Here is a 25,321-nt window from a genome sequence, read left to right as displayed (position 1 = left end):
CTCCACCCACCACGTGGAGCGCGGGGCGGAGTCCGCACGGCGCCGCTGGGCCGACGCCTCCCCAAGGCCACGACACCCGCGAGCGGCACCACCTGGCCCCCGCGTCCCGCAGCATCCCCCGCAGCCCCGAGCACGGGGGGCGGCGAGGGGCGGGGCCTTAAGGCGTGGCCTCCGGCGACTTTCCTCCCCGCCCCCCTCCCGCTTTTTTTGTCCGCCTAGTTTCGGAAAGGCTCCTCTGCGCCTTTAAGAGGCCGACGCGGCCCGCCGATTGGCCGAGACGCGCCGGTGACGTCACACCGGGGCCGGCGCCGAGGCGGCCCCGTCGGCCCGCGCCCTCCCCCTCCCGACCCGCGGCGCGCTCGCGGACAGTCCGCGCGCGGGCCGGGCCGGGCCGGCGCCCAGTCAGCGTCGCTCGTCCGCGTAGCCCGGAGCCCCGGGGGATGCTCCCGGCCCGCACCCCCCATGGCCGCCGACGTCTTCATGTGCTCCCCGCGCCGGCCCCGCAGTCGGGGCCGCCCGATGCTGCTCAAACCTCAGGTGCCTGAGGACGACGACGACTCGGACACCGATGAACCGTCCCCGCCGCCCGCCTGCGCTTCGGCCGCGCCGGCCCGGGCCCACGCGAGCGCCGCGCCGCCGCCGCCTAGGGCCGGGCCGGGCCGCGAGGAGCCTCCGCGCCGCCAGCAGATCATCCACAGCGGCCACTTCATGGTGTCGTCGCCGCACCGCGAGCACCCGCCCAAGAAGGGCTACGATTTCGACACGGTCAACAAGCAGACGTGCCAGACCTACAGCTTCGGCAAGACCAGCTCTTGCCACCTGTCCATCGACGCCTCGCTCACCAAACTCTTCGAGTGCATGACCCTGGCCTACAGGTAGGGACCCGGCGACCGGGCCGGCCCCACCTCTCGAGCGGAGCTTCCTACTCTGTCAAAACCAGCGCGGAGGGCTCGACCGCGGGAGGACCCCCGGGACGCACGCATTCCCATTGGTTCTTGCCCCTTTGGGAGAGTTTCTGGGTCTGGGATCCTCGGTGGAAGCCAAGAGGGGTCGGTGTCCCGGGCTCTTCCCCTGCTAGCAGTGTTTGGGTTCTTCCGGCTTCACGTTCTCCATCCAGGCCCTCCCCTCTAAGGTCCTGAGGCCAACGATTTGGAACACGAAAGAGGTGTAAATACAGGCCGCCCCTTGGGTTATTCGACTCTCCACGCCTTCCCCCAGACGCCTTGTGTGTTCCCGGCAATATCGAGTAGTGGTTAAGAGCACCTGTCCAAGGGTGGCTTACGTGCTGGTTCCAGTATTTCATAGTTGTGTCAAATATCGGAGCCTGTTTCCTCCTTTATGAAGGGGGGGTGACAGTAGTATCAGCCTCCATTGGCTATTTTGGGGATGGAACGAGAGAGGTATTGCTTATTCCAGGACTTGACACAGTTAGATACTCCATAAATGTTTGCTCCTTTTCTTATTGTCCCTTTAGTGGGAGACTGGGTCTCCTCACATCCACTTTGAAGACCCTCTCCCACCTTAGCAGCCACCCTAGGTGCCTCCTAGGTAGAATTTGGGAACCACAGCTGTTGGAGGTCTGCCCTCCTGGCAAGTTGGAAGGTTCTCTGGTCAGCCCTGAAACATTATATGGAGATGGCATTATGGAGGGCAGGCATCCCAGACACCATTCTGACATGTGGACCCGGCTCTCGGCAGAAATCTCTATTTATCTAAGTCACAGATATGCCTGGCCCTCGTGAGTTAAAATGTCTTTCCACCCTCTCCTTCCGTGGGTTAGGGGTTATGTTATGTTAGGGGTATGTGCCAGGTGACTTCTGCCTGAGCAACAGAACTTCTTTGGGCTAGCTGCAGTGTAGAACAGTCCAGTCCTGCACAAAGCTCACAATAGGATCTCTGCTGAGTGGGGGCTGTTCTTTAGTAACTGAACTGGCTTGCGCTGTCTTAGGTCTTCTCTGCAGGCAGCACAGGGAAAGTTTCCTGGGAGAATGCAGAAATAGTGTAAAGAAAAATAGGTACATCCCCTCCCCCCCCTTTTTGGAGAGCCTTTAAACCCAGATATATCCAAGTTAAAACATTACACATTTACCTCAAGTTAAAACATGGCTCAGGGTGGCATTTTCCCTCTTTGGAATAAATGATTAGTCAACTTGTTCCTTTGTTATGTTCCTGAAACGAACCCTCCCACCCCCACCCCATTTCCTCTCTTGAAGGTTTCCCTGGTGGTTTGTTTGCCACATGGCTGCAGAGTATTACCCAGAGCTCTCCTCCCATCCCCCTTGCATGGCACATTGGTTAGGCTCTGCTCCGATTCTCTGGTCTTGCCAGTTTGAGCTGGCACTGAGCCTGTGAAGATGTTCTGGGTTTTTTGTTTTTGTTTTCTTTTAATGGTATTGAGATTACAGGCTTTGGCCCTCTTTTAGCCCTGCTTACTCGGTCTTGAATTTTGAGCACTTTATTGGAATCAAACCCACCTAGATTGTAGCATGTGCCACAAGAGCCTTTTCCAACAAAATTATAGGTGAAGGACAGGAATGTGTTTTATTAAGAGGACTTAATCCTTTTCTTTCTTTTAATATAAACTTCTTCATGTACTGGGAGAGAAGGGATGATTAAGTAGCAGGAGGCATGAGTAGAAAGCTCTCACCTAAGTTCTGCTAAAGGAAAAATAAACCAGGCTTCCCTTTGCCCTCAGTTTGGATAACCTAAAGGCTTATTATTAAATAACACCAAAGAATTTTAGTAATGGCATTTTTTCCCCACTTCTTTCAAAAATATCTTGGCAGCTGGCCATTGCTCAATTAAGTTTCTTGATTGCAAAATGCACCCCTACCTTGCTCTTCAAGACCTCCAGGCCCCACTGGCTCTTTTGCTTTTCTGCAGTTCCCTATGGGCAAGGCCTGCCACTGCAGGTCACCCCAGTGGGTATCTGCCTAGTAATTCTCATGAAGATACTCTTTGTCTCTCCGTGTGAAGCTGATTTGCCTGGCCCCAAATTTAGTTGGCAGTGTGGTACAGATTGACGGAGGAATGACTCAAAACCAGTTGTCTGGGCTGTAGCCTCTGGCACAGAGCAGCAGGAGAACAGAAGTGAGTTTCTGACCTCAGCTGTCCTACCATGACCACTCACTGGCTTTCAGAGAAGGGGGGTTGAGGTGGGGGCAGGGAGGGAAGCAGACTTGATTTCAGACTGCCCTTTCTCTGGGGTTCGAGCTTTCACCACTGTTTTCCAGGTTTTCTCCTTCTCCTTGGGCCTAGAGGAAAGCCAGTAGGGGCTCCTCCTCTGCGTGACTGTTTCTGGCCTAGGCTCTTTGTAACCTCAGCTTCCTGTCTGTCCCCTGGCCTCTTGGTTCTGGCTGCCTAACTCTCCCTGGTACACTCTGTGCTTTTTTTTTTTTTTTTTTCTTGGTTTGGTTTCCTGTTAAACTGCTGTCTCCCAGCTGTTTCCAGATGAGGTTCAACAGTTCTTTGGGGGAGGAGCTAAGTGCAGGGGAAGTTGTGGTTATTTTTTTCCTCATTCCTGTGAAGTGGTCCAGGAATTCTGAATATAATCCATTCCTGAACACACAAAGTCTTGAACTCTTAAAGGGTCTTTGGCAAGACTGACTTTGGGTGAGGGAATAGGGTGTTTAAGAAATGGGGACTGCATGTGAGTGTGCCCAGTGGCCCGCCTGCCAAGAGGATTCCACCTCCATATCTGGCCTTAGAATCTTTGTCCTTCCCGCTCTGTGATGCTAAATAGCCCCATAGCGAGAAACATTTTGACTTGGTCCTACAGTGTGTGCTCAATTAGGTGATAGATGATATGAAAAAAGCCCATGGTTTTTCAGAACCTTCCTGTCTGCCACTTTAAAATGGGGAGGATAAAACTGCCCTGCAGGTGGGTGTGAGGGTTAGCTGATAGGATGTCTGTGAATGTGGCTAGTACCTGACAGGCAAGGGGGGGCTTTGCAGGCTGAGTCCAATTCTCTGTCCTCGCCCAGCTGACGTTTACGAGGACCAAGATTCCTCATCTATAAGCTGAAGGAAATAACGTGTCTGACTGGGGTCTGTTAGTGTGGCTTCCAAATGCCTGCTTGATAAATACTAAATAGATGCATTCTTACTTTGCCCATGCCTTCCAAGCTCCACAATGGAGCTATGTACTTTAGAACATAGTTCATGGTTCTTGCCCTCTTAGCATTTTAAGGAATGTCACACATGTAACTCACCCACACAGATTCTGATCACATCTAGTATAGATAGTTTTTTGTGTTTGGTGTTGGTTTCACTTCTCTACCTTTTAATGTAACTCTTGATTAGGGATCCTAGGTGGGAACGTCTCCAGAGGGTAAGAGATAGTCTTTTTATGTATTCACGGTGGAGCAAGAACTTTCTGGACAACAGGATTCTGCTCCAGTGGATATCTGAAGAGACCTTTTACTTCAGGGCCGTAAAAGCCTTGGGATACAGATTTCCAAAATGTACCCCTGTAATACATGCTCTGTATAGTAACCCTGCCTAGGGTCAGGACTCTGCTGGACTAAGGAATTGCCAGGATTAAAGGTTTGGAGCACAGTATCCTCCAAATTCTAGGTTATCCATAGAGGTACTTTCTAATGCTAGGCATGGTAACTAGTTGTCATTGGGAACCATGTACACAAATTACTAAATTTATTCTTCTGCCACCATGCCAAAGATAAGCAGCTTTTGTTTTGCACTTTTTTCAGTTTTTGATCATTCTGTAGTATGCACTGAAGGGCAGGCAATGAGATGGGAATGGGGCCATGGGATGAAAGATAGTCTCTGTCCTTGAGGAGCTCACAAACTAGGAGGTAGGGGACAGGTAAACAGACAGTAGTAGAATAATTAGCAAGGGTTGTGATAAAGAATGTGAGCCAGCTCTGACAGCAGTGCTAAGATGGAGAGCATGTATGTGTTTACATAATTGCTATCAATGTGGACGGTTTCCCCTGACATCAGGGTTTAATACTTCCCTCCCCTTCCCTGTGTTAACTGTCAACAATTACAGACCATATTCCTCAGTAGGAAGCCCCAGTGTTCCTTTTCTCTATCTTCTTCCCTTTAGTAGTCCAGGAGCAGATTTCCTTTTGACTAGAGGCTGACTGGCTAATTGCCATCCTGATGCAAGAGCAAAGAAAAGTGATAAAATTGGGAAGAGCCTGGGAAAAGAGGTTAGAGGAGAAGATGGAGGGAGTTTATTTTGCAAGGGTGGAGAAGGGATGGGGATTCACACTAACTGAGCAGTCCTGTGTCCTAGATTTTCTTTCTGTTATCTATCTATCTATCTATCTATCTATCTATCTATCTATCTATTTATCTATCATCTATCTATTTATATTTATTTATGAGAGAGAACATGTGTACGAGAGGGACAGAAGGTGAGGCAGACTCTTCTCTGAGCAATGAGTCCCAGGACAATGATGTGGAGGTCTATCCCAGGGTCCTGGGATCATGACCTGAGCTGACTCAGATGCTTCACCGACTGAGCTGCCCAGGTGCCCCTCTCTTTATGTGATCTTAAGCAACTCTCATAATAGCCTTCTCAGGTGGATGGTGGTAGAGTCCTCATTTTTCATATTAAAAAAACAACCCTCCTTCCCCAAGTTTAGAAGTTAATTTGCCCTGTTGCTGAGGTGTCCAAGACAGTATCTCTGAAGCTGAAAAGTTTCCTCTCTCACCTGTTCAACAGAAGCCTGCAGTCCTATTAGGTGCAAGTGCCAGTCTGTCTAAGGCAAGGCATGGGAAAACCAAGATAGGGAAAAGGCATGCCTTTAGGCTCCTCTATGCCCTTCAGTGTGCTGTCCTTCCCCACCAATGAAATCCTACCCTTTAAGACTCAACTCTAGCACTGTTGTCCTTATTAGGCTTTGCAAAGGGAGTGGACACCACATTCCTCTGTAAATCCATGACCCTTGTTGATTCTGTCTCTTATTTTTTTTTTTTTTAAAGAGGATTTTTTTTTTTTAATTTTTATTTATTTATGATAGTCACACACAGAGAGAGAGAGAGAGAGGCAGAGACACAGACAGAGGGAGAAGCAGGCTCCATGCAGGGAGCCCGACGCGGGACTCAATCCCACGCGGGACTCGATCCCGGGTCTCCAGGATCGCGCCCTGGGCCAAAGACAGGCGCTAAACCGCTACGCCACCCAGGGATCCCCTGCCTCTTATTGTTATGTAGACCTGACTTGGCTGTGATTCATGCTATCTTCACCTTTGACTTTCCCACAGAGCCTAACCATGTTGCGCACATACTAGTTGATTAAGAAATATTCGTGGGATTGAAAAGGGAGGCTCAGGGACCTGGAAGCCAATATCATAAACTTGCTCTTGGTGAGCCTTGTTTATCTTCACCTGTGCAAAGACAAACACAAACCCTGTGGAGCGGTGCTTTAGAGGATGTTGGTGTGGAGTGGGACAACAGACTGAGTGCTTTTGTTGTGTGGTATTTGTATTGTGGCTCACATGGACTGATGTAGCGGATTAATGACCACCCCCCCTGGGGTGGACCACCAATCCATGTAGTAATCCCCAGAACCTGTGAATATGTTAGGTTACATGGAATCACCGTTGCTAATCAGCTTCCTTTAAAATTGAGAGAATATTTCGGGTTATCTGGCTGGGCCCACTGTGATCACAAAAGTCCTTGAAAATAGAAGAAGAAATCAGAAGCAGAGAGAGCAGCAAAGGCCTGACCTGATGTTGCTGGTGCTGAGGTCGGTGGAGGGGCTGTGTGCTAAGGAATGTGGGTGCCTCCAAATGCTGTAAAAGGCAGGAAAACATATTCTCTCCTAGAGCTTTAAAGGGAACCCATCCCTGCTGACATCTTGGTTTTTAGCTCAGTGAGACCCGTATCAGACTTCTGACCTGGAACTATAAGATAATCAGTAAGTGTTCTGAGCCACTCATTTTGTGGTCATTTATTATAGCAGCCATAGGAAACTAATACAGCCTTGTTTGAAATGTTTCTTGAGGTCATTTTTTAAAAAGATTTTATTTATTTATTCATGAGAGACAGAGAGAGAGAGAGAGAGAGAGAGGCAGAGACACAAGCAGAGAGAGAGGCAGGCTCCATGCAGGGAGCCTGATGTGGGACTCGATCCAGAGACTCCAGGACCACGCCCTGGGCCAAAGGCAGGCGCTAAACCACTGAGCCATCCAGGGATCCCCTTGAGGTCATGTTTTAACCATATAACCCAGCTATAAAAGGCATTTTCAACTCTTCTTCAACAACAGGAGAGTGTAGCAGCCCACCCTGGAGTTCTATCAAGTTATATCAGGGGATCTAGTGATAGGATGGCCCTGTTATATAAGGAAAAGTCTGTCAAATGGATCTTACCTTTATTCCCTAGTACAATTCCTAGAATAGAGTATTGTAGAAAGTTATTTTACTTGTTTTTAAGGATTCATACTATGACAGAAAATTCAATGTGAGCTCCCATTCTCTCAGATGTAATACGTGCAGTTCAGACAGTAAATAGGTGATCTTTTCTATCATTTTTTGGAATATGGTCTGTGGTTAGAAATCTAGGCCACAGGACTTGTGTTTTATTTAGGCAGAGCTCTTGGGGGCCAGGATCATGGATTAGAGACCCTCTTGTGCTCGCCTGTGTAATGGGGGTTTATTGCAAGCATTAGGAAGGGTGCTGGTAACCTCATGATGATTCCAGGATTTCTAGGACTGCCTGACTTCCTACAACTGCCTGGAGCAGGGTTCTAGGCTCTGGATCCTCAGCATGGGAAGCTTGTCTTTCTTTCCAGCTTCACCCCTGTGAAGTGACTTGACTCTTCTCAGGCTCTGCTTTTCTTTGCAGTCTTGCTTATCCCACTGCCAGCTGGCTCGCTTACCTGCAGCCCTGTTTCTTCTCTGCGTGAAAGCTTCTGCTTAGTGGAGCTTTTGCATCTGACTGATTAGAGCTTGCCTGTGGCCTGTGTTTCACATACAGACCTTGCTTTATTTTTTATTTGTTTTTTTCAGACCTTGCTTTAGAGCTTCCTATTACCACCGGTGCCCTTTGCAAGTTGCCTAACTAAACCCCATAGCCTCCAATTAAAATGTTTGAGGAGGAGACTAGCTGTCCCCTCCCTCTCTGAGAAGAGCTTCATAGGCCCAGAGCATGAGTCTGGCCATAGTCTTTGGATTGGCTGTTCTTCCCTTCTAGAAGTTATTAATCAAGCCTCTGTTGGGTGCTAGGCACAGCTCTAGCCTTAGTGGTACAGTAGTAAATAAGGAAAATTAGTCATCTCCCCTCATGAAGTTTATATTTTAGTAAGGGGAATCAGTAAGCAAATCAGATTTATGTTGTTAGTGCAGTGAAGAACATAAAACAAGATGAAAGAAGGAAAGTGATAGGGGGCTGGGGGAGGGTGGGCAGATATTTTACCTCTCTGGTCAAAGAAGTCTTATGAGGAGATGACATTTCAGGTTAAACTGAAACCTGAGTGGTGAGTAGGAGCCAGGCATGGTTAGGCATTCCAGGCTGTAGAAGAGCCCAAGGCGAAGGCCAAGGTGGAATGAAGTTGGCACATGGTGGGGCTAGAAAGAAGGCCAACGGCTAGAATGCTGAGGGCATGGTGAGTGGTAGGAGATAAGACTCAGGAGGCAAGGGGCCTCATTGGCCATGGCGAGAACTTAGGGTCTTGTATTCACTGCACTGGGGAATGTGGCTTATTGCAGCTGCCCTGTGGAGACTAGTAGGTAGGAGGCAAGGGAAGAAGTAGGGGTACCACTTGGGAAACTGTTTAGCCTTTCTCAGACTAGGAGGGCAGCCATGAAGGTAAGGACAACTGGATGGATTCAAGGTGGGTTTTAGACTTGCCAATGGATTGGACATGGAGGATTAAAGAAAGACCCGCATCTACAGTGACTAGGAGGTTTTGGCCTGAGCTGGGGGGGGTCTTACAGAAATGAGAAAGCTGGGGAAGGCCCAGTCAGCTACGGTGGCAGGACACCACTGTGCTATGCACGAAACTTGTCTGCTGTGTGTGCCCTGCGATGGGAGCTGTGGAAGGGGCAGCTTCCCCAAGAGGAGGCTGTGGATGAGCTGTCACTGTAGGGGACGCTTCAGTTCAGCGAGGTCCTCACTATCGCCGGAGCAATCCTCACATAGCCTTGACAGTCTGCTGTCCGTGCTGCTCCATTGTGCCTCCCAGACCTCTGCTGTGCCTCTGGAGGAGGCCAGCTGTGGACAGGAGGTTTTAGACTTTTGAACTTCAGAAGGTAGTGTTTTTTCCTGCAAAATATGTACTATTATATATCTATCCCAAGAGATATGTTTGCTCAGCTGCGTTTGGTTGTTGTAGAGACGGCCTGGTCCTAAATGCTCTAAAGCAACTTCTCCAAATCTAGCATTCTTAATGTATTTGGGGTTGGACTGCATCACCAGAAAAATCTTCTGGGAAGAGGCAGTGTAGAAGGGGAACTCCAGGAAAGTGTCCGAGATCTGGAGAAACAATTTCAGAAACAGAATTTTTTGCCCTTTGCTTTTGAGTCTCAGAAATGAACATAAAGAATCTAACTAAAGAGTAAAGCTAAGCAGTAAGAGCTTATAAAGACAACAGAGAACCGGGCTGCTGGTAGAAACAGGTTTGAGTTTTAGTGGAGAGGGAGACCATGAGGATTTAGGTAGCATAGCTTTGCTGTTGAGGAATATAATGGGAGTAGGAGGGTCTGTTCTGAACATTAGTTAACAGTTCCTTCCCTGTGTGGCTTGTGGGCGTCAGCAAGAAGGTGGCCTCTTTTGATTTGTCACTGAGAGACCAACTCAGTCATCAAAACAAAAAATAGCTCTTTATATAAAAAGTAGGGGAATTAGTTTCTAGATATTACCCAGTGTTTGAGTTTCTGAAAGAACATCCTGAAGAACTTCATCCTGTGCTCACGTGGTAACTGCCCCATTTGCCAGTGGACTACCTCATCTCATGATGGGCAGTTGGGACCTACCTGCCCTGATAGCTTGATACTGAGCTTTTTAAAGGAAGTTAATTTATAAATCCCTTTTATTTATTAAAATGAAACACTTTCAATGAATTCTTAAAACAACATGTGATTGTATTAGTTTGTTATCGTAAGCAACTCTTTTCTAGTTGAGTAGCAAGCTGGGTCTTTTAAAATGCCTTCTTTGTTCTTTAAATTATTAAACAGGTCTTTCTCTGCCTTGCAGGACTCTTTTAGCCACTTGCACAGACAAGTTTTTGTTGTTGTTTTTAGCAACGTTACTGCAGCATAATTTATATACCATAAAACACAGTCATCTTTTTTTTCTAAAAATTTTTTATTTTATTTATTTATTAGAGAGAAAGAGAAGGAGAGAGAGAGTGCGAGGTGAGGGGAGGAACAAAGGGAAAGGGACAAGCCAACTCCCCGCTGAGCAGGAAGCCTGACGTGGGGCTCCATCCCATAATGCTGAGGTCTCCACCTGAGTCGAAATCAGGAGTCAGACATCTAACTGACTTGAGCCACCCAGGTGCCTCAAAACACACTCATCTTAAGTTGTTGTGCGGTCATTATCCTAATCTAGTTCTAGAATTGGATTCCATCACCCCACTGAGATCCTGCCCTTTTGATCTCAGTTCCTACCTTAGCTCCAGATGAACACTAATCTGCTTTCTGTGTCTCTAGATTTGCCTGTTCTGGACATTTCATATAAATGGAACCATACTATACATCGCCTTTTATGACTGGGTTTTTTCACTTAGCATCCTGTTGTCAAGGTTCATCCATGTTGTAGCGTGTCTGTATTTTATTCCTTGTAATTGCGAATAGTATTCCATGTATTAACACATCACATTTGTTTATTCATTCATGACAGACATTTTTTTAAAAAGATTTTATTTATTTATTCATGAGAGACACACGGGGTGGGGGGTGCAGACACAGGCAGAGAGAGAAGCAGGCAGGCTCCGTGCAGGGAGCCTGATGTGGGACTTAATCCCAGGACTCCAGGATCATGCCCTGGGCCGAAGGCAGGCACTAGACTGCTGAGCCATCTGAGGATCCTGACAGACATGTTTTTAAGGGAAGCTTAGTACCTTCATCATTTGGGTATTGATTTTCCATTCCTGGTAATAAAATTTTCGTACAGTTTGAGATGGGAACTTTCTTCTTAGGTGAGAATAGGAAATGGCAGTGCAAGTGGAAGGATGATTGGTTTGAGTGCTATTGGACAGTGGTGCCACTGGTTAGTAACATATCACAGCCCCTCCAAGTCATTGTGGGAAAAAAGAGACGAGGTGGGGGAAGAGCTTGACTAGAACCATGGTTACTGACCTTATTTATCTTCAATGGACCTGAAGTTTTTGAGAGAGATTGCCTTAGAAATAATTTGCATTCAGCAATAAAAAAGATCAACCTACCAGCCTGTGCAATAACATGATAAACCTCAGAAACATGATGCTGATTGAAATAAGCCTTACTTTGAAGAATATATATGATTTCATTTATGAAGTTCTAGAATAGGTGAAACTAAGGTGAAAAAAATCGTACCAGTACTTGCCTCTTAGGGAGGAGAGGGGACTGATTGGAAAGAGGTATAAGAGACCTTTCTGGGATGGTGGTGATCTTGATATAGGGGATTGTGCATATATTTGTCAGAACTCATTGGATGAGAACAGCACACTTCCAATTTGTACATTATGTGTAAATCTTACTAAAAGTTGACAAATAATGAACTCTGGTTGATGTTATGCATGCTGACATGTTAGGGATGAAGTTTATAGATGTCTGCATCTTACTCAAAAGTGCTTTAAAATAGTGGTGCTCAAACCTTTTGGTCTCAGGACTCGTTTGTTCTCCCCCAAAGAGCTTTTGTTTGTGTGGGTTGATGATGACCTGTTGATGTTTACCATATTAGAAATGAAACCTGAGAAAATGTAAAGCATTTTAAAAAACATTTTTAAAGCATTTAAAAAAATGATAAACCCATTACGTGTTAACCTAAATAACAGTTCTGTAGAAAATGACTCTTCTCTAAAAAAACGAGCAGAGTGACATTGTTTTACACATTTGTAGATCTTGTTAATGTTCAGCTAACGTTTGGTTGGAAGATAGCTGGATGCTCATATCTACATTCATCTGTTGCAGTATCACATGCCTGGAAAACTTCACTGCAATACTCTTAAGAGAATGAGAGTAAAAATGAAAAAGTCCCTTACTATTATTTTAATAGTTTTGATATCATGGACCCCCCAGAAAGGCCTCAAGGACCCCCAGGGGTCACCACGTCACTTTGAGAACCACTGCTCAAAATAAGATGGATGGATAGATGAATTTATGATATGGTAAATATATCAAAGTGTTAACTGTAGCATCCAGGTTGTGGGTACATGGGTGTACACCATATAATTTTTTTAAAAAGGATTTTATTTATTTATTCATGGGAGATACAGAGAGAAAGAGAGGCAGAGACACAGGCAGAGGGAGAAGCAGGCCCCATGCAGGGAGCCCGATGTGGGACTCAATCCCGGGTCTCCAGGGTCGTGCCCTGGGCTGAAGGCAGTGCTAAACTGTTGAGCCACCCGGGCTGCCCTGCACCATATAATTTAAAATTTTTTTCTGTATATTTGAAAGTTTTCATATTGTTAGCAAAATGAGAAAAAATGCATTTATTTAGATAATGACCACCATGGCTTTATCACAGGCAAATAAATACTTTAAAAAATATTGAAGACACTTTTTGGAATGAAGTACTGATGTATGCTACAACATGGAGAAGCCTTGAACACATTATGCTAAGAAGCCAGACACAAAGGCCCACCTGTTGTGATCCTATTTATATGAAATGTCCAGATTAGTCAAACTCATAAAACACAAAGTGGAATAGCTGTTGCCATGGGGATGGAAGAATGGATCATCACAGCTAATGGGTGTAGGGTTGATGAATGTGTTCTAAAATCAGAGAGTGGTGATGATCGTACAACTCTGTGAATATACTAAACATCAATGAACACTTTTAAAGGGAAAATTTCGTGGCATGGAAATTATGTCTCAATAGAACTGCTATTTAAAAAATATTTAAAACTCTTCAGGTTTTCTTTTCTTTTTTTAAAGATTTTATTTATTTATTTATTCATGAGAGACACAGAGAGAGAGAGAGGGGGGCAGAGACACAGGCAGAGGGAGAAGCAGGCACAATGGAGCCCAATGTGAGACTTGATCCCAGACCCCGGGATCACGCCCTGAGCTGAAGGCAGACACTCAACCTCTGAGCCACCCAGGCATCCCTAAAACTCTTCAGGTTTTCTTTTTCTTTTTTTTTTTTTTTTTTTTATTTTTTTTTTTTAATTTTTATTTATGATAGTCACAGAGAGAGAGAGAGAGAGGCAGAGACACAGGCAGAGGGAGAAGCAGGCTCCATGCACCGGGAGCCTGACGTGGGATTCGATCCCGGGTCTCCAGGATCGCGCCCTGGGCCAAAGGCAGGCGCTAAACCACTGCGCCACCCAGGGATCCCTCTTCAGGTTTTCTTTTCTTTCTTCTTCTTTTTTTTTTTTAAGATTTTTAAAATTTATTTATTCATGATATATATATAAAGAGAGAGAGAGGCGCAGAGACACAGGCAGATGGAGAAGCAGGCTCCATGCAGGGAGCCCGACATGGGACTTGATCCCCGCCGAAGGCGGTGCTAAACCACTGAGCCACCAGGGCTGCCCACTCTTCAGGTTTTCTTTTTTTTTTTTTTCTTTTTTTCTTTTTTTCTTTTTTTTCTTTCTTCAGGTTTTCAACATTATCTTTAGGAAGCCTGACTTGGTAGGCACTGGACCACATGATCGTCAATATCTTAACTATGTCAATGTCCAGAAATTTCATATTTGGTATCTTCCATCTCTCCTGTGTATAGTAAATGAGAGAATGGTTGGAAAAATGACCTGCCTCTCTAGCTTGCCCGATAGCTTGCCAAATCACCCTCTCTGAGGTTATCCTGTTAAGACCTTTTTTTCCTCTTAACATTGTATGAGTCAGGTGTTACAAATACAGATGTCCACAAGGACCAGGGAGTGAAATGAACTATCTGTAAGGAAAAGAGTACTGTTTATTCATTCATTCATTCATTCATTCATTCATTCCTCTTATATCATGTATTTTCCTCCTTTTGATAAAGTCATGGTTACAGAGAAATTTTTTATTGTGAAAACCTGTGTAAACATAAACTGCAATTGACTTGGCCTCAGAGATCAGTGGAAAGGTGATAGGGAGTGGAGGGGTGCTTGGTGAATTAAAGAATATTTGCCTGGTGTAAAGGGGACAACCATCACTCAGCTTCAGGTGACCTTGCTGTTTGGGAATGTGAGCCCAGTGTTACAAGATTTGGCATATTTGAAAAGTTGGAAGAAATCTAAATTAATATGTGAACTCCACTTTTAAATTTGCTTCAACTTACAGTTTTAATGTCTGAGTCCAAGTATTAGTTATTCTGGTGAAATGAATTTGGGCTAGGTTAAATCTGGTTTAGAAATGAGTCTTGGCCTAAGAGATGAAGGAATGTATTGTGCTGTTTGCCACAGGTCAGCTTCTGGCACAAGGAAGATATTTTTAGGTGTTCTGGCTCTTAACATGTACCTTCTGCCCTGTGCTTTGTTTAAAGTCACAGGACCAAAATCTTCTGAATATAAAATTTAACATCTGGTAAACCCTGGAAGTATATATGTACCTAGTAGACAGTTACTTTGAGTTAGGAGGAGCTTGGGCAATTATTTTAAATGATTTTATCTTGGGAGATGGAGGATCGATTCTCCGTTTTGTGAATTTCTTGGACTAGAAATATTCTTAGCTTTATAGTCCATCTGAGACCACACCCCTTAATTTCACCATAATTGCCTCAGATGGGGCTGTTTTTAAAGGGGGATTTTGGGGTGGAGGAAAGGTATAATAATTAGATTTCACTCCAAACAGTTGATTTGGTTATAGTTAAAATTAAATTATAACTCTTAAGTTACACTGAGGAGGTCTGTCTCTGGTTTCGTTTAAAGTTTCTAACCTACACATTTGACATTACATTACATACCTCTGTCTTTCCTCCCTCAGTATTAGAGAGAGAGAGAGAGAGAGTGTGTGTGCATATTTGAGGCAGTTAAGAAAAGAATAGATAATGCCCAGTTTAGAACCTTCCCCCTAAAACACACATACACACATAAAAGTATGGTTTGTGCAGCCACTTTGGGCATGTTCCTGCTCTTGGATTTCTATCTGTATTTGATCTGATCTCTAAGGGTATTGGCAAATTAGTTTATGTTTCTTAAATGCCAATAACTTCTAAGCCAGATTGAAATAGAATTTGTATGTATTAGAGATGCAGTGTTTCTGTTGAAAAGTTGGAGTGTTACTCTTTTAGGCTTAACAACTTACTTTTTGAAATTTGATGTATTTCCAGGTCTCCTTCCAGGAAAAATAAAAGAGATAATCACTGTCAGTTCTCTAGTGTTTATCCCTTAAGACCTTGTGAGGTTTTTGTTTTTGTTTTGTTTTTTTGGTCAGGATGAGTGTATTTTTTTTCCATTTAATAGATTATGAACACCTTTCAGAGCCCCAAAATATTCATCCTCAATGTTTTTTAGTGACTAGATAGTATTCCACTGTGTGAATGTACTATTTATTTAATCCTGCCCTCAGTTATTGAGAATATTTCATGATATTTTTGTGTAACTCGAAGGTGTTTCTGGGTCCTTGTTCTGTTCATCACTTTTACTTTATTGCAAGATGGCTACTTACTCTGAAAATGTCCCTCTGCCTCTTCCTTCTCCCTGACAGAAATAACCCTCGACCCTGAGAATCTTTCAGCAGACTTTTGAAAACAGGTGGCAATTGGGATTGCCACATTAAGTACCCCCTCTGCCTTGTCACACTCTCCAACCTTTGAACGATAAAGTGTGTGTGGAGGGAGCAGGTGAGCAGGTACACGGCTGAGGAGCATGCTTTGTTCTGTGCCCTTGGCTGCTGATAGGAAAGTGCCCCACATTTTTGTGTGTCCCTACAGCCTGCAGAAGAACAGGGAACACAATGGCTGGTGTTTGACACACCCCTCAGCAGCATGTGCGTTGGAACTGAGGCCAGAGCTTGCATGTCTGTGCTGTGTCCCACTGGTTGACAGACCCCTGAGACTATGGGCTTCATAGTGATGTGAACAGGTGAATGTGGTCCCGTAGCTTTTTGTTGTTCTGGAGGCAGGGGGAGCATTGAGTCTCATGAAAGGTTGTAATTTCAACTGTGAGTCCATACCACATGTGTTGGGGAGCTGTGTGGATGCGTTTCCTTTGAATTATAAAACCAAATGCTGATATGACCTGATTTGTGGAAGAGCTGATTCAATCTGCTGGAAAACAATTTAATTAATCTCTGTCACATCAAGTCCAGAGACCCTGACCTCTGGCTTGGCAGCCTTACTGGTCAGTTTGATCAGTTGTGGGGTTTCTACAGTTCCATCTAGCACACCCCTACCCCTGCACTGTTAGCAGAATGCGTGGTGGAGGGGCTGGTTGGAGATACCAGGACTTTTTTTTGTATTTGGAAAACGGCATTAGTCATAGGACTCCCTTGGTTCAGTGGAGAGGTTATGGAGCCCCTTGTGGCATCTACATCCACCCGCCACATTCGGGGTCAGGGCTCCAGAGCCTGGCCCCCCAGCCTCCTAGTTCTTTCTCAGGCTGATCTTCTATTCATTGGATAAGTCTCAATTTTTCTTTAGCTCTGGAATTCATGATTTTTCCCCTGTGAGAGACCTTTTGCCCAAGGAAAAAGTCTTCTGGCAAAAGCAAAGAACCCAGTTATCAGCCTCTGGCTTGTCCTTGGCATTGTCCTTGTGCAGTACCTGAGAGCCAGCAGGCAGGTGGTGCTGGGGAAACTCACCTGTGGCATGCATGGCCCCCATAGTTGCTTCTCACAGCAGCCTACCAGAGACCTCTTGATTACAGTTGGGCTGGCTTGGCTAGTATGTAACCAGTTGCTTTTTGCCCCATAACTTTGTTTGCTTATCTCTGTTTTTGCGCTCATTGCTGGCTCCTTAGAGTTATGGGTGTGTTTGTACAGTGCTTGAGGTGATTGCTGCTGATTGGTAAAAATATGGGCAAAGTGTGAGCAGGGTTGGGTGTGGTGTGAGAAATACTGTAATCTGCTGGTTCCCCTCCAGGCCCCTCCAGGTTCTTTCCTGCAGAATCTCTTTCTATTTCCTGCTGTAGAGGGCCCTGGGATAGAAACTTTCAGCCTCTTATAAAGCTAGGGGCAGCTACCCCAGCTTGGTGGCTATAAGTGGTCTTAGGTGTGCTGCCCTCCCAAATTGACTGGAACATTGACCCAGCAGCACTGTAGAAAAACTTGATGCTTCAGCCCTTTGTTCTCTGTTGGCTGGTATCACTGGAAATATATCAGTAAATGAGACTCAAATATGTCCTGGGAGTTCCAGCTCCTGGGTAGGAGATCCATGGCAGCAAAACAGCTAGCTCCAGTGATATGTCATCTCTGAACGGCAGCTGGCCTTCCTCTGTTGCGTCACATGGGTTGGCTGATGGTTTATATGTGTACTTTTTCTCCCTCTTTTTTTGTGTGATGTCTTAAAGTCATGGGAACTAGGGAGCAGAAATTAGGAGGGGAGGGCAGGTTTTTCAGCTGGCTCTTGTTGGCCTGTTGCAGTCTCCTGACAAAGCCATCATTGTTTTAAATAAAGCTCCAGTTGGTTCAGTTTGAATCGGTTCAGTGCTTTGAAACTGGCTGCTTTTCTTCCACTTCAGTGACGTTCTTTGGCGGGGGGGGGGACACGACTGCCCAGTCCAGAGAGAAGAACCTATTTTCCTTTGCCCTCCTTGGTCAGTAGCATCTTAGGCGATTAGTTAGCCATTCCAGAGTAGACAGCTGCCTCCTGGTCAGTGGACATCCCAGGCCACTCCTGGACCCCCACTGGGTTGCAGCCATCATGGCCTCCTGGCATGGAGCCTCCAGGAATCAGGCTGCTTGCCTGTGGCCTCAGCCTCATTTGGCACTCTCCTGCCTTACATGGGAGACCACCTTCTCTGGCCAGGTTCCCTACCTGTTGTCACTGCTGCCTGGCCGACTTTCACGCCGACCTTTTGGCCTGGCATCTGCCGCTATCATGCATATGATGCTTCAAGCTACAAAATTAATCTGAGGAATGAATAATTCCTCTGGCTGGAGTCTCAGACATAGTCCCTCCAAGCCTAGGAGCAGGAACTCAGTGTTTGGGTTCTTTCTGCTGCTGACTTAAGTGGCACTGGCCTCTACCCCTCATTTAGTTTCATATTTGTGTGGTCAGATTAGTCATATCCAGCTGTCTGTGGAAATGCCAGCCTCACTGGTGTGGACACTAGGAACTCACGTGGGGGGTGGGGGTAGCTCGAATAAACAGTGAGAAGATCAGACTCCCATTTCCTTACAGAGTCAGGAACTTAGTTTCTCTGCATATGAACTGGTAGCTATCCAAATGCAGTGTGGTTGCAGAGTGGCATTTGAAGAGCTTAGGAAAAATGCAGGGTGTGAGACAAACTTAAAGACCTGGGCCCCAGACAGCCAAGTTAAAGTGCTTTTTTGCAGAGGTGCAAAGGCAGGAGATTATATGTGTTGGACAGAGCCAGATGAGAAGGCAGTAATAGAAAGTGCTCTTGTCCACGGGGTTAGTTCTTACTCTGGGCTGGTCTAGGAAACCACCTACATGGTGAGATCTGTGGAGCATAGAATAATCTGTCAGTGGATCTAAATTATTTCCTCACTTCAGTCCTTTGAGTGGCATTAAGATGAGTAGCTATTAAAATATGTTTACAAAAATACCTTAGTTATTTGCCCCTGTCTAAATGAATAGAGAGCTTCCTTTGATATAAGCGAGTTGTCTAGATGTCCATGGCTTATTTTGTTAACCATTTCTTTAATAAAATTAGCCATTTTTAATGAAAAGTGGTAATATATCTCAAATACATAATCATCACTGCTTTCTTGAATGTATAGAGTATAACTTAATTATCTCTAGATTATAACTTGAATATTATTTATTGTATCATTATAGTCCCTTGATAGTCTTCCACCGTACGTATAATTTGCTTCTCTACTCAGCCATCATAGGCCCTCTTGTGAGTGGGTTTTCGTTTTCATAGCTTTAATGATTGTCTCCTCCAGGCTCTTGGCTGCCACTTGTTCTGCAGTGAGTTTGCCACTTACCCTCCCTGTTTGTCTAGTGCCTCCCGTTTTCTATTGGTTTGCATAACTTGTTAAATTGAGTGTAAAATTAGAGTAATTAACTTAGTGAGGGCTTAGAGATTCTCCTCTGAGTCAAGTGCACAGACTTTTATTATTTATCTTGAATTATTTTTACTTCTATATAACTAAGCCCCAGAGAGTTGAGATTAATGCTATACGTAAAAACTTCTCTTACAGAATAATCTTAAGCCATTATTATCCATTTACATCACTGAAATTTGTTGACAGATTAACTTGTGTATATGATAGAAATTATCTGCAAAAAAGGGCAAAGATATTACACTCTTATGAAAATTACAGTAAGGGCACCTGGGTAGCTTGGATGATTAAGTGTCTGCCTTCAGCTCAGGTCATGATCTCAGGGTCCTGGGAGCCCTGGGCTCCCTACTCAGTGGGGAGCCTGCTTCTCCTCTTCCTCTGCCCCTTCCCCCCACTTGTGTGTTCTCTCTCTCTCAAATGAATAAATAAACTTTTTATTAAAATTATTTATTTATTTATTTATTTATTTGAGAGACACACAGAGAGAGGCAGAAACATAGGCAGAGGGAGAAGCAGGTTCTCCATGGGGAGCCCAATGTAGGACTCACCCCAGGACCCCAGGATCACACCGTGAGCTAAAGGCAGACACTCAACCACTGAGCTACCCAGGTGCCTCTAAATAAATAAAATCTTAAAAAAAAGAAAAGAAAAAGAAAATTACAGTGTATTCTTATTTTTGAAATGTGGCCACCCCCCCAACTCCAAATCAATATGATAATAGGTGAATATTATTTTCTATTAATTATGAGATGAAAACTCACTTTTTCCCTTTTTCAAAATGGAAATAGTTTCTCTCCAACTCTCCTCATACAGAAGTGGGTAGTCCTTGTCATGGAGAATTCAGACATTTCAGAGAGAAGAAGAGCAGAATCCTCTGAAACACCCTTTGTGGAGTTTTATACCCTATTTTTGTTACTACATCCTTTTTATTTTTTTCTGTACTTGTGTAGGTAAAAATAGACATGCACTATCGTTTTCAATTATCTTTTGAAGAGCAAAAGTTTTAAATTTTGATGAAGTCCAGAATATATATATATATATTTTTAGTTCATGTTTTTTGTGTCCTGTTTAAGAAATCCCAAACTCAAGGTCTCTCGTTTTCTTATATTTTCTTCAAGAAGTTTTATAATTTTGGTTCTCATGTTGGACAGTGATCCATTTGGGGTTAATTTTTATTTATGTATCAGGAAAGGATTGAGATCCAGCTTAAATACTGTGTGTGATAAGGGACACCTGGGTGGCTCAGCAGTTGAGTGGCTGCCTTCAGCTCAGGGCATGATCCCTGAGTTCCGGAATTGAGCCCCACATTGGGCTCCCTGCATGGAGTCTGCTTCTCCCTAAGTCTATGTCTCTGCCTCTCTCTTTCTGTATCTGTCATTAATAAATAAAATCTTTGAGAGAAAAAAAAGAAAATACTGTGATAAGTGTTCTTATTTATTAGCTCTTCTCATTCCATTTCTTTATTTTTAGGATAAATTCTTAGAAGTAAAACTATAAGATATAATTTTTTAAAGATTCTATTTATTTGAGAGAGAGTGAGAGAGAAATCACAGAGAGAAAGAGGGGGAAGCAGACTCATCTGCTGAGCAGGGAGCCCGATGTGGGGCTCAATCCCAGGACCCTGAGATCATGACCTGAGCTGAAGATAGACACTTAACTGACTTAGCCACCCAGGCACCCCTAAAACTATAAGACTAAAGGGTATTCACACTGAAATTTTTGATGTATGTCGTCAGACTTGCTTTCAGTTGTACCACTTAGAAAAGACAACTCCCAGTATGGGAGAAAATATTTGCAAATCATGTATCTAATAATGGATGTGTTATACAGAATATATTAAAAAAACTACAACTCGGAAATAAAAGGACAAACAACCTGATTAAACCGTGGGCAAACAATCTTCTTCAAAGATATATGGATGGCCAATAAACACATGAAAAAATGTTTAACACTATTAATCATTAGGGAAATGAAAATTGAAACCACAGAGATACTGCTTCACACCCACTAGGGTGTGACAAGTGATGGTGAGGATGTGGAGAGACTGGAACCCTCTGTACGTTGCTGGTGGGAATGTAAAATGGTGTAGCCACTGTGGAAGCCACTCTAGTAGTTCCTCAAAAAGTTAAACATAAATTTGCCATTTGCCCCAGGAGTTGGCATTCCTAGGTGTCTATGCAAGAGAAATGAAAGCATATGTCCATACAAAACCTGTAAACCAATGCTCATAGCAGCATTATTCATAATAACCCAAAGGTGGAAACAACCCAAATGCCTATCAGTAAATAAATAGGGTAGCCCGGGTGGCTCAGCGGTTTGGCGCCGCCTTCAGCCCGGGGCGTGATCCTGGGGTCCCGGAATTGAGTCCCGCGTTGGGCTCCCTGCACGGAGCCTGCTTCTCCCTCTGCCTGTGTCTCTGCGCCGCCCCCCACGCCTCTCTCTGTCTTCCATGAATAAATAATCAATCTTTATAAATAAACAAACAGAACAAACAAAATGTGTTGCATCCATATAATGGAATATTGTTCAGCTGTAAAAAGGAACTAAAATATTCACTATCATATGTATGAACCTTGAAAACATTATGCTAAGTTGAAATCTGTCACAAAACCACGTGTTACATGATTCCACTTACATGAAATGTCCAGAGTAGACACACATTTAGAGATAGAAAGTAGATTAGTAGTTGCTTAGGATTAGAAGGTAATGACTGAGGGGTATGGCTTGTCTTTTTGAGGTAATAGGAATGTTGTAAAATTGACTGTGGTGATAGTTGCACAACTCTGTGATTAGACTAAAAACCATTGAAATTATCTACTTTATTTTATTTTTTTTTGAAATTATCTACTTTAAATGCATGAATAGTATGGTATGTGAGATACATTCCAATAAAGCTGTTAGCAAAAAAAAGAAAAAAAAAAAGTTGGACCAGTCAGTATTCCCACTACCAGTGTATTAAAGAGACCCTACTCTCCCACATCCTCCCCAACTCTGAGTGTCATTACTGTAATTTGAAATTTTAATTCACCTCTTGGGTTTAATATGGAAACAATAAAATACACCCTTTTGAATGTACATTTCAATAGTTTTGACAAATGTATACACATGTGTAACCACTATAGCTAAGATACAGAACATTTCCAGAAGCCCAGAAGGTTCCTTTGTACCCTTTCCAGGCATTCCTCCCGTCCCCCATCTGCTCTCTCAACTGTAGATTCGATTGGTCTTTCCTTGTGTTCTGTATAAATGGAATCATACAGTATGTACTTTTTTTGCTTGATTTCTTTTCCTCAATATGTTTTTAAGATTCATCTGTGTTGCTCCATGTATCAGTAGTTAATATTCTGTTGCTTGGACATACCACAGTTTGTTTTATCCATTCCTCTGTTCAGAAACATTTGGCTTGCCTTCCTTTCGTTTTATCGTTTTTAGCTTCAGTATAAATAAAGGTGGTGTGACTGTTCATGTACAAGTCTTTTTTTTTTTCCCCCAGGCAAAGAACTTTATTAACCTTGTTTCAAACTTTATTCCCAGGCTTCTTCAGCTTAATTAGCTGCAAAGAATGAATTGTGTATAAGCAAAAACTGAAAAGAGCTGCGGTGTTCAAAGGGCTTGGGCTTAAAAATATTAGAGATCTAGATTTTATCAGATCCATGAACAAAATTTTAAAAAGCAGGGGATCCCTGGGTGGCTCAGCGGTTTAGTGCCTGCCTTCGGCCCAGGGCATGATCCTGGAGTCCCGGGATCAAGTTCCACATCGGGCTCCTGGTATGGAGCCTGCTTCTCCCTCTGCCTGTGTCTCTGCCTCTCTCTCTCTCTCTCTATGTCTGTGTCTATCATGAATAAATAAATAAGATCTCTTAAAAAGAAAAATAGGTAAATCAAAAAGTCTTTAAAAAATTTTTTTAAAAAGCAATCATAATATAAAATAGCAGCTCCCAGTAACTTCTTCAAGTTTTACCTTCTTCAGAAGTTGACTCAATTCAGTTTGCTTCATTCTTGGAAGCTTCATCAAAATTCTGCACAAGATCTGGAACTTCATCAACATCATCCTCTCAGGTAGCAAGTGGTGCTTTTCCATCCACAGATTGTTTGGGCAGAGCTTCAGCCAGTCTTCTTAATCTAGTCAGACTGTCTGCACCAAGCTGGTTTAAGATACTGGGTAGCATTTTTGTCAGCTGCTTTGTCTCAGCATGGCCTGTAATGGTGAAAGTGTTCGCTGCCAGCGATGCCTGAACTTTAGGGTTGTTAAAGTGGATCACTATTCCTTGGTTTGTGAACTTATTCACTTCTTCAATACTAGAGATAGTGTTTACCTCTAACTTCTTTAAGGAGAACTGAAGTTTTTTATCATCTGCTGTAGCTGTTCTATGAACCACCTTCTTTCGGCAAGCAGTTCTTTTTCCACCAATGTGCACTTGTGCTTGCAGTTTGGTGAGTTTCTCCTGGTTCATGATAGTTTCTTTCATCCTGTTGGAGCGGAAATGGGACCACACAGGGGAATAGGGTTGGCGCTCAGGAGGTCTCAGGCGGACCAGCTGAGATTAGGTGCACACACGCCGGGATGCAAGATGGCAGCTTCATGTACAAGTCTTTTTTTTTTTTTTTTTTTTTTATGTACAAGTCTTGATGTGGACACATTTTCATTTCTCTTGTGTAAATGTGAGTCATAGGTAAGGAGATGTTTCACATCGTAAGAAATTACCAGCTTGTTTTCCACAATGGCTGTACGTTTAAAGGATATCATGTATCATTATTTCTGTGCTTTCATAAATCTTTGTTAATCTGATAGGCAAAAAACGGTATCTCAGGTGTTTTAGTTTTCATTTCTTTGATCTCTAGTGGATGTATTGTTCCCTGAATTTGACCTTTAATTTTATTTATTTATTTTTAAAAAAGATGTTATTTATTCATAAGAGACGTAGAGAGAGAGAGGTAGAGACATAGGCAACAGGGAGCCTGCGGTGGGACTCGATCCCAGGACCCTGGGATCACGACCTGAGCCAAACTTGATCATGATGCTCAACCACTAAGCCACTCAGGTGCCCCTGACCATTTATTTTATATTTGTGAATTCCCTTTTAGTTCTTCTCTTTTGCTCTTTCTTTAAGTTGGGAAATTAGTCTTTCTTTCTTGCTTTTTTTTTCTATTTATTTATTTGAGAGAGAGAGGGAGAATGAGCAGGGGAGGGATAGAGGGAGAAGCAGACTCCCCACTGAGCAGGGAGCCCCAAGTAGGGCTCAATCCCAGGACTCTGGGATCATAACCTGAGCCAAAGGCAGCTGCTTAATGAACTGAGCCACCCAGGTCTTTCCTTTTCCGTTTTTTCCCCCAACAGTTGTATTATTAAAAATCTTAACGCAGAAAATTTGGAACAACCATCCCCTTTATAGCCATCTACCTGCAGTAGACGTTTGTTAACTTTTGCCTTACTTGCTTTATGTACCTGTCTCTCTTACTTTCATATGATTCAGAGAAAATGTTGGAGACATCATGACCTTGTATTCCTAAAAATAAAGATACTCCCTTCCATAACCATTATATCATTTTCATGCCGAAGAGAATAATCTTTTTCCCCCTTTTCCCCTTGGCATGGACTTTTTGAAGTGATAGGCCTAGTTGTATGGAAAAACGTCCCACATTCTGGATTTGTTTTCTTTTTGTAATGGTTAACATGTTTCTCCATCCCCTGTATTTCCTGTGAACTATGTTGGGCCTAAAAGGCTTGATTATATTCAGGCTCAGGATTTTTGGTGGGTATGCTTCACAGTCACATCAAAGGTACATAATGTCAGGTTGTCCCACCATTAATGATGCTAAATTTGATCATTTTGTTAGTATAACTGCCAGATCTTTTCATTGTAAAGATATGTTTTTCTCTCTGCAGTTAGTAAGTTGGGGAGCTTAACCAATTTTGTAGAACTATTTAGTAATGTTCTTTTCATGGTCTCTCCCTTCATTTGGCACTTACCTTCTAACTTTGCTTATTGAATTTTTGATTTAGGAGAGATTTTTCACTTTTTAAAGTCAAATCACCAAAGTAGAAGACACATCTTTCCCAAACTTTCCTTTTCTCAATCTTGCTCTC

At 43.7% G+C, this 25,321-nt stretch overlaps 1 protein-coding gene and 1 pseudogene across 5 annotated transcripts in view; one reads left to right on the top strand and one right to left on the bottom strand.

Annotated features, from left to right (window-relative positions):
• Positions 1–364: 364 nt before the first annotated feature.
• Positions 365–25,321, top strand: part of MLXIP (MLX interacting protein) — a 63,759-nt gene continuing 38,802 nt past the window's right edge. The window contains exon 1 of one of the 5 annotated variants that reach the window (XM_072802400.1): positions 365–875. In XM_072802400.1, the coding sequence (XP_072658501.1) occupies positions 463–875 (413 nt within the window). In that variant the 5' untranslated portion in view covers positions 365–462. The remainder of the gene's footprint in view (positions 876–25,321) is intronic. The other 4 variants (XM_072802401.1, XM_072802402.1, XM_072802403.1 and 1 more) reach the window with 4 other exon arrangements.
• Positions 23,156–23,702, bottom strand: LOC140618965 (transcription factor BTF3 pseudogene; annotated as a pseudogene).

The sequence above is a fragment of the Canis lupus genome, chromosome 27, assembly GCF_048164855.1.
Source record: "Canis lupus baileyi chromosome 27, mCanLup2.hap1, whole genome shotgun sequence".
Classification (NCBI taxonomy): domain Eukaryota; kingdom Metazoa; phylum Chordata; class Mammalia; order Carnivora; family Canidae; genus Canis; species Canis lupus.
The sequence above is the reverse complement of the archived record's forward strand: the minus strand, read 5'-3'. Positions and strand labels throughout refer to the sequence as shown.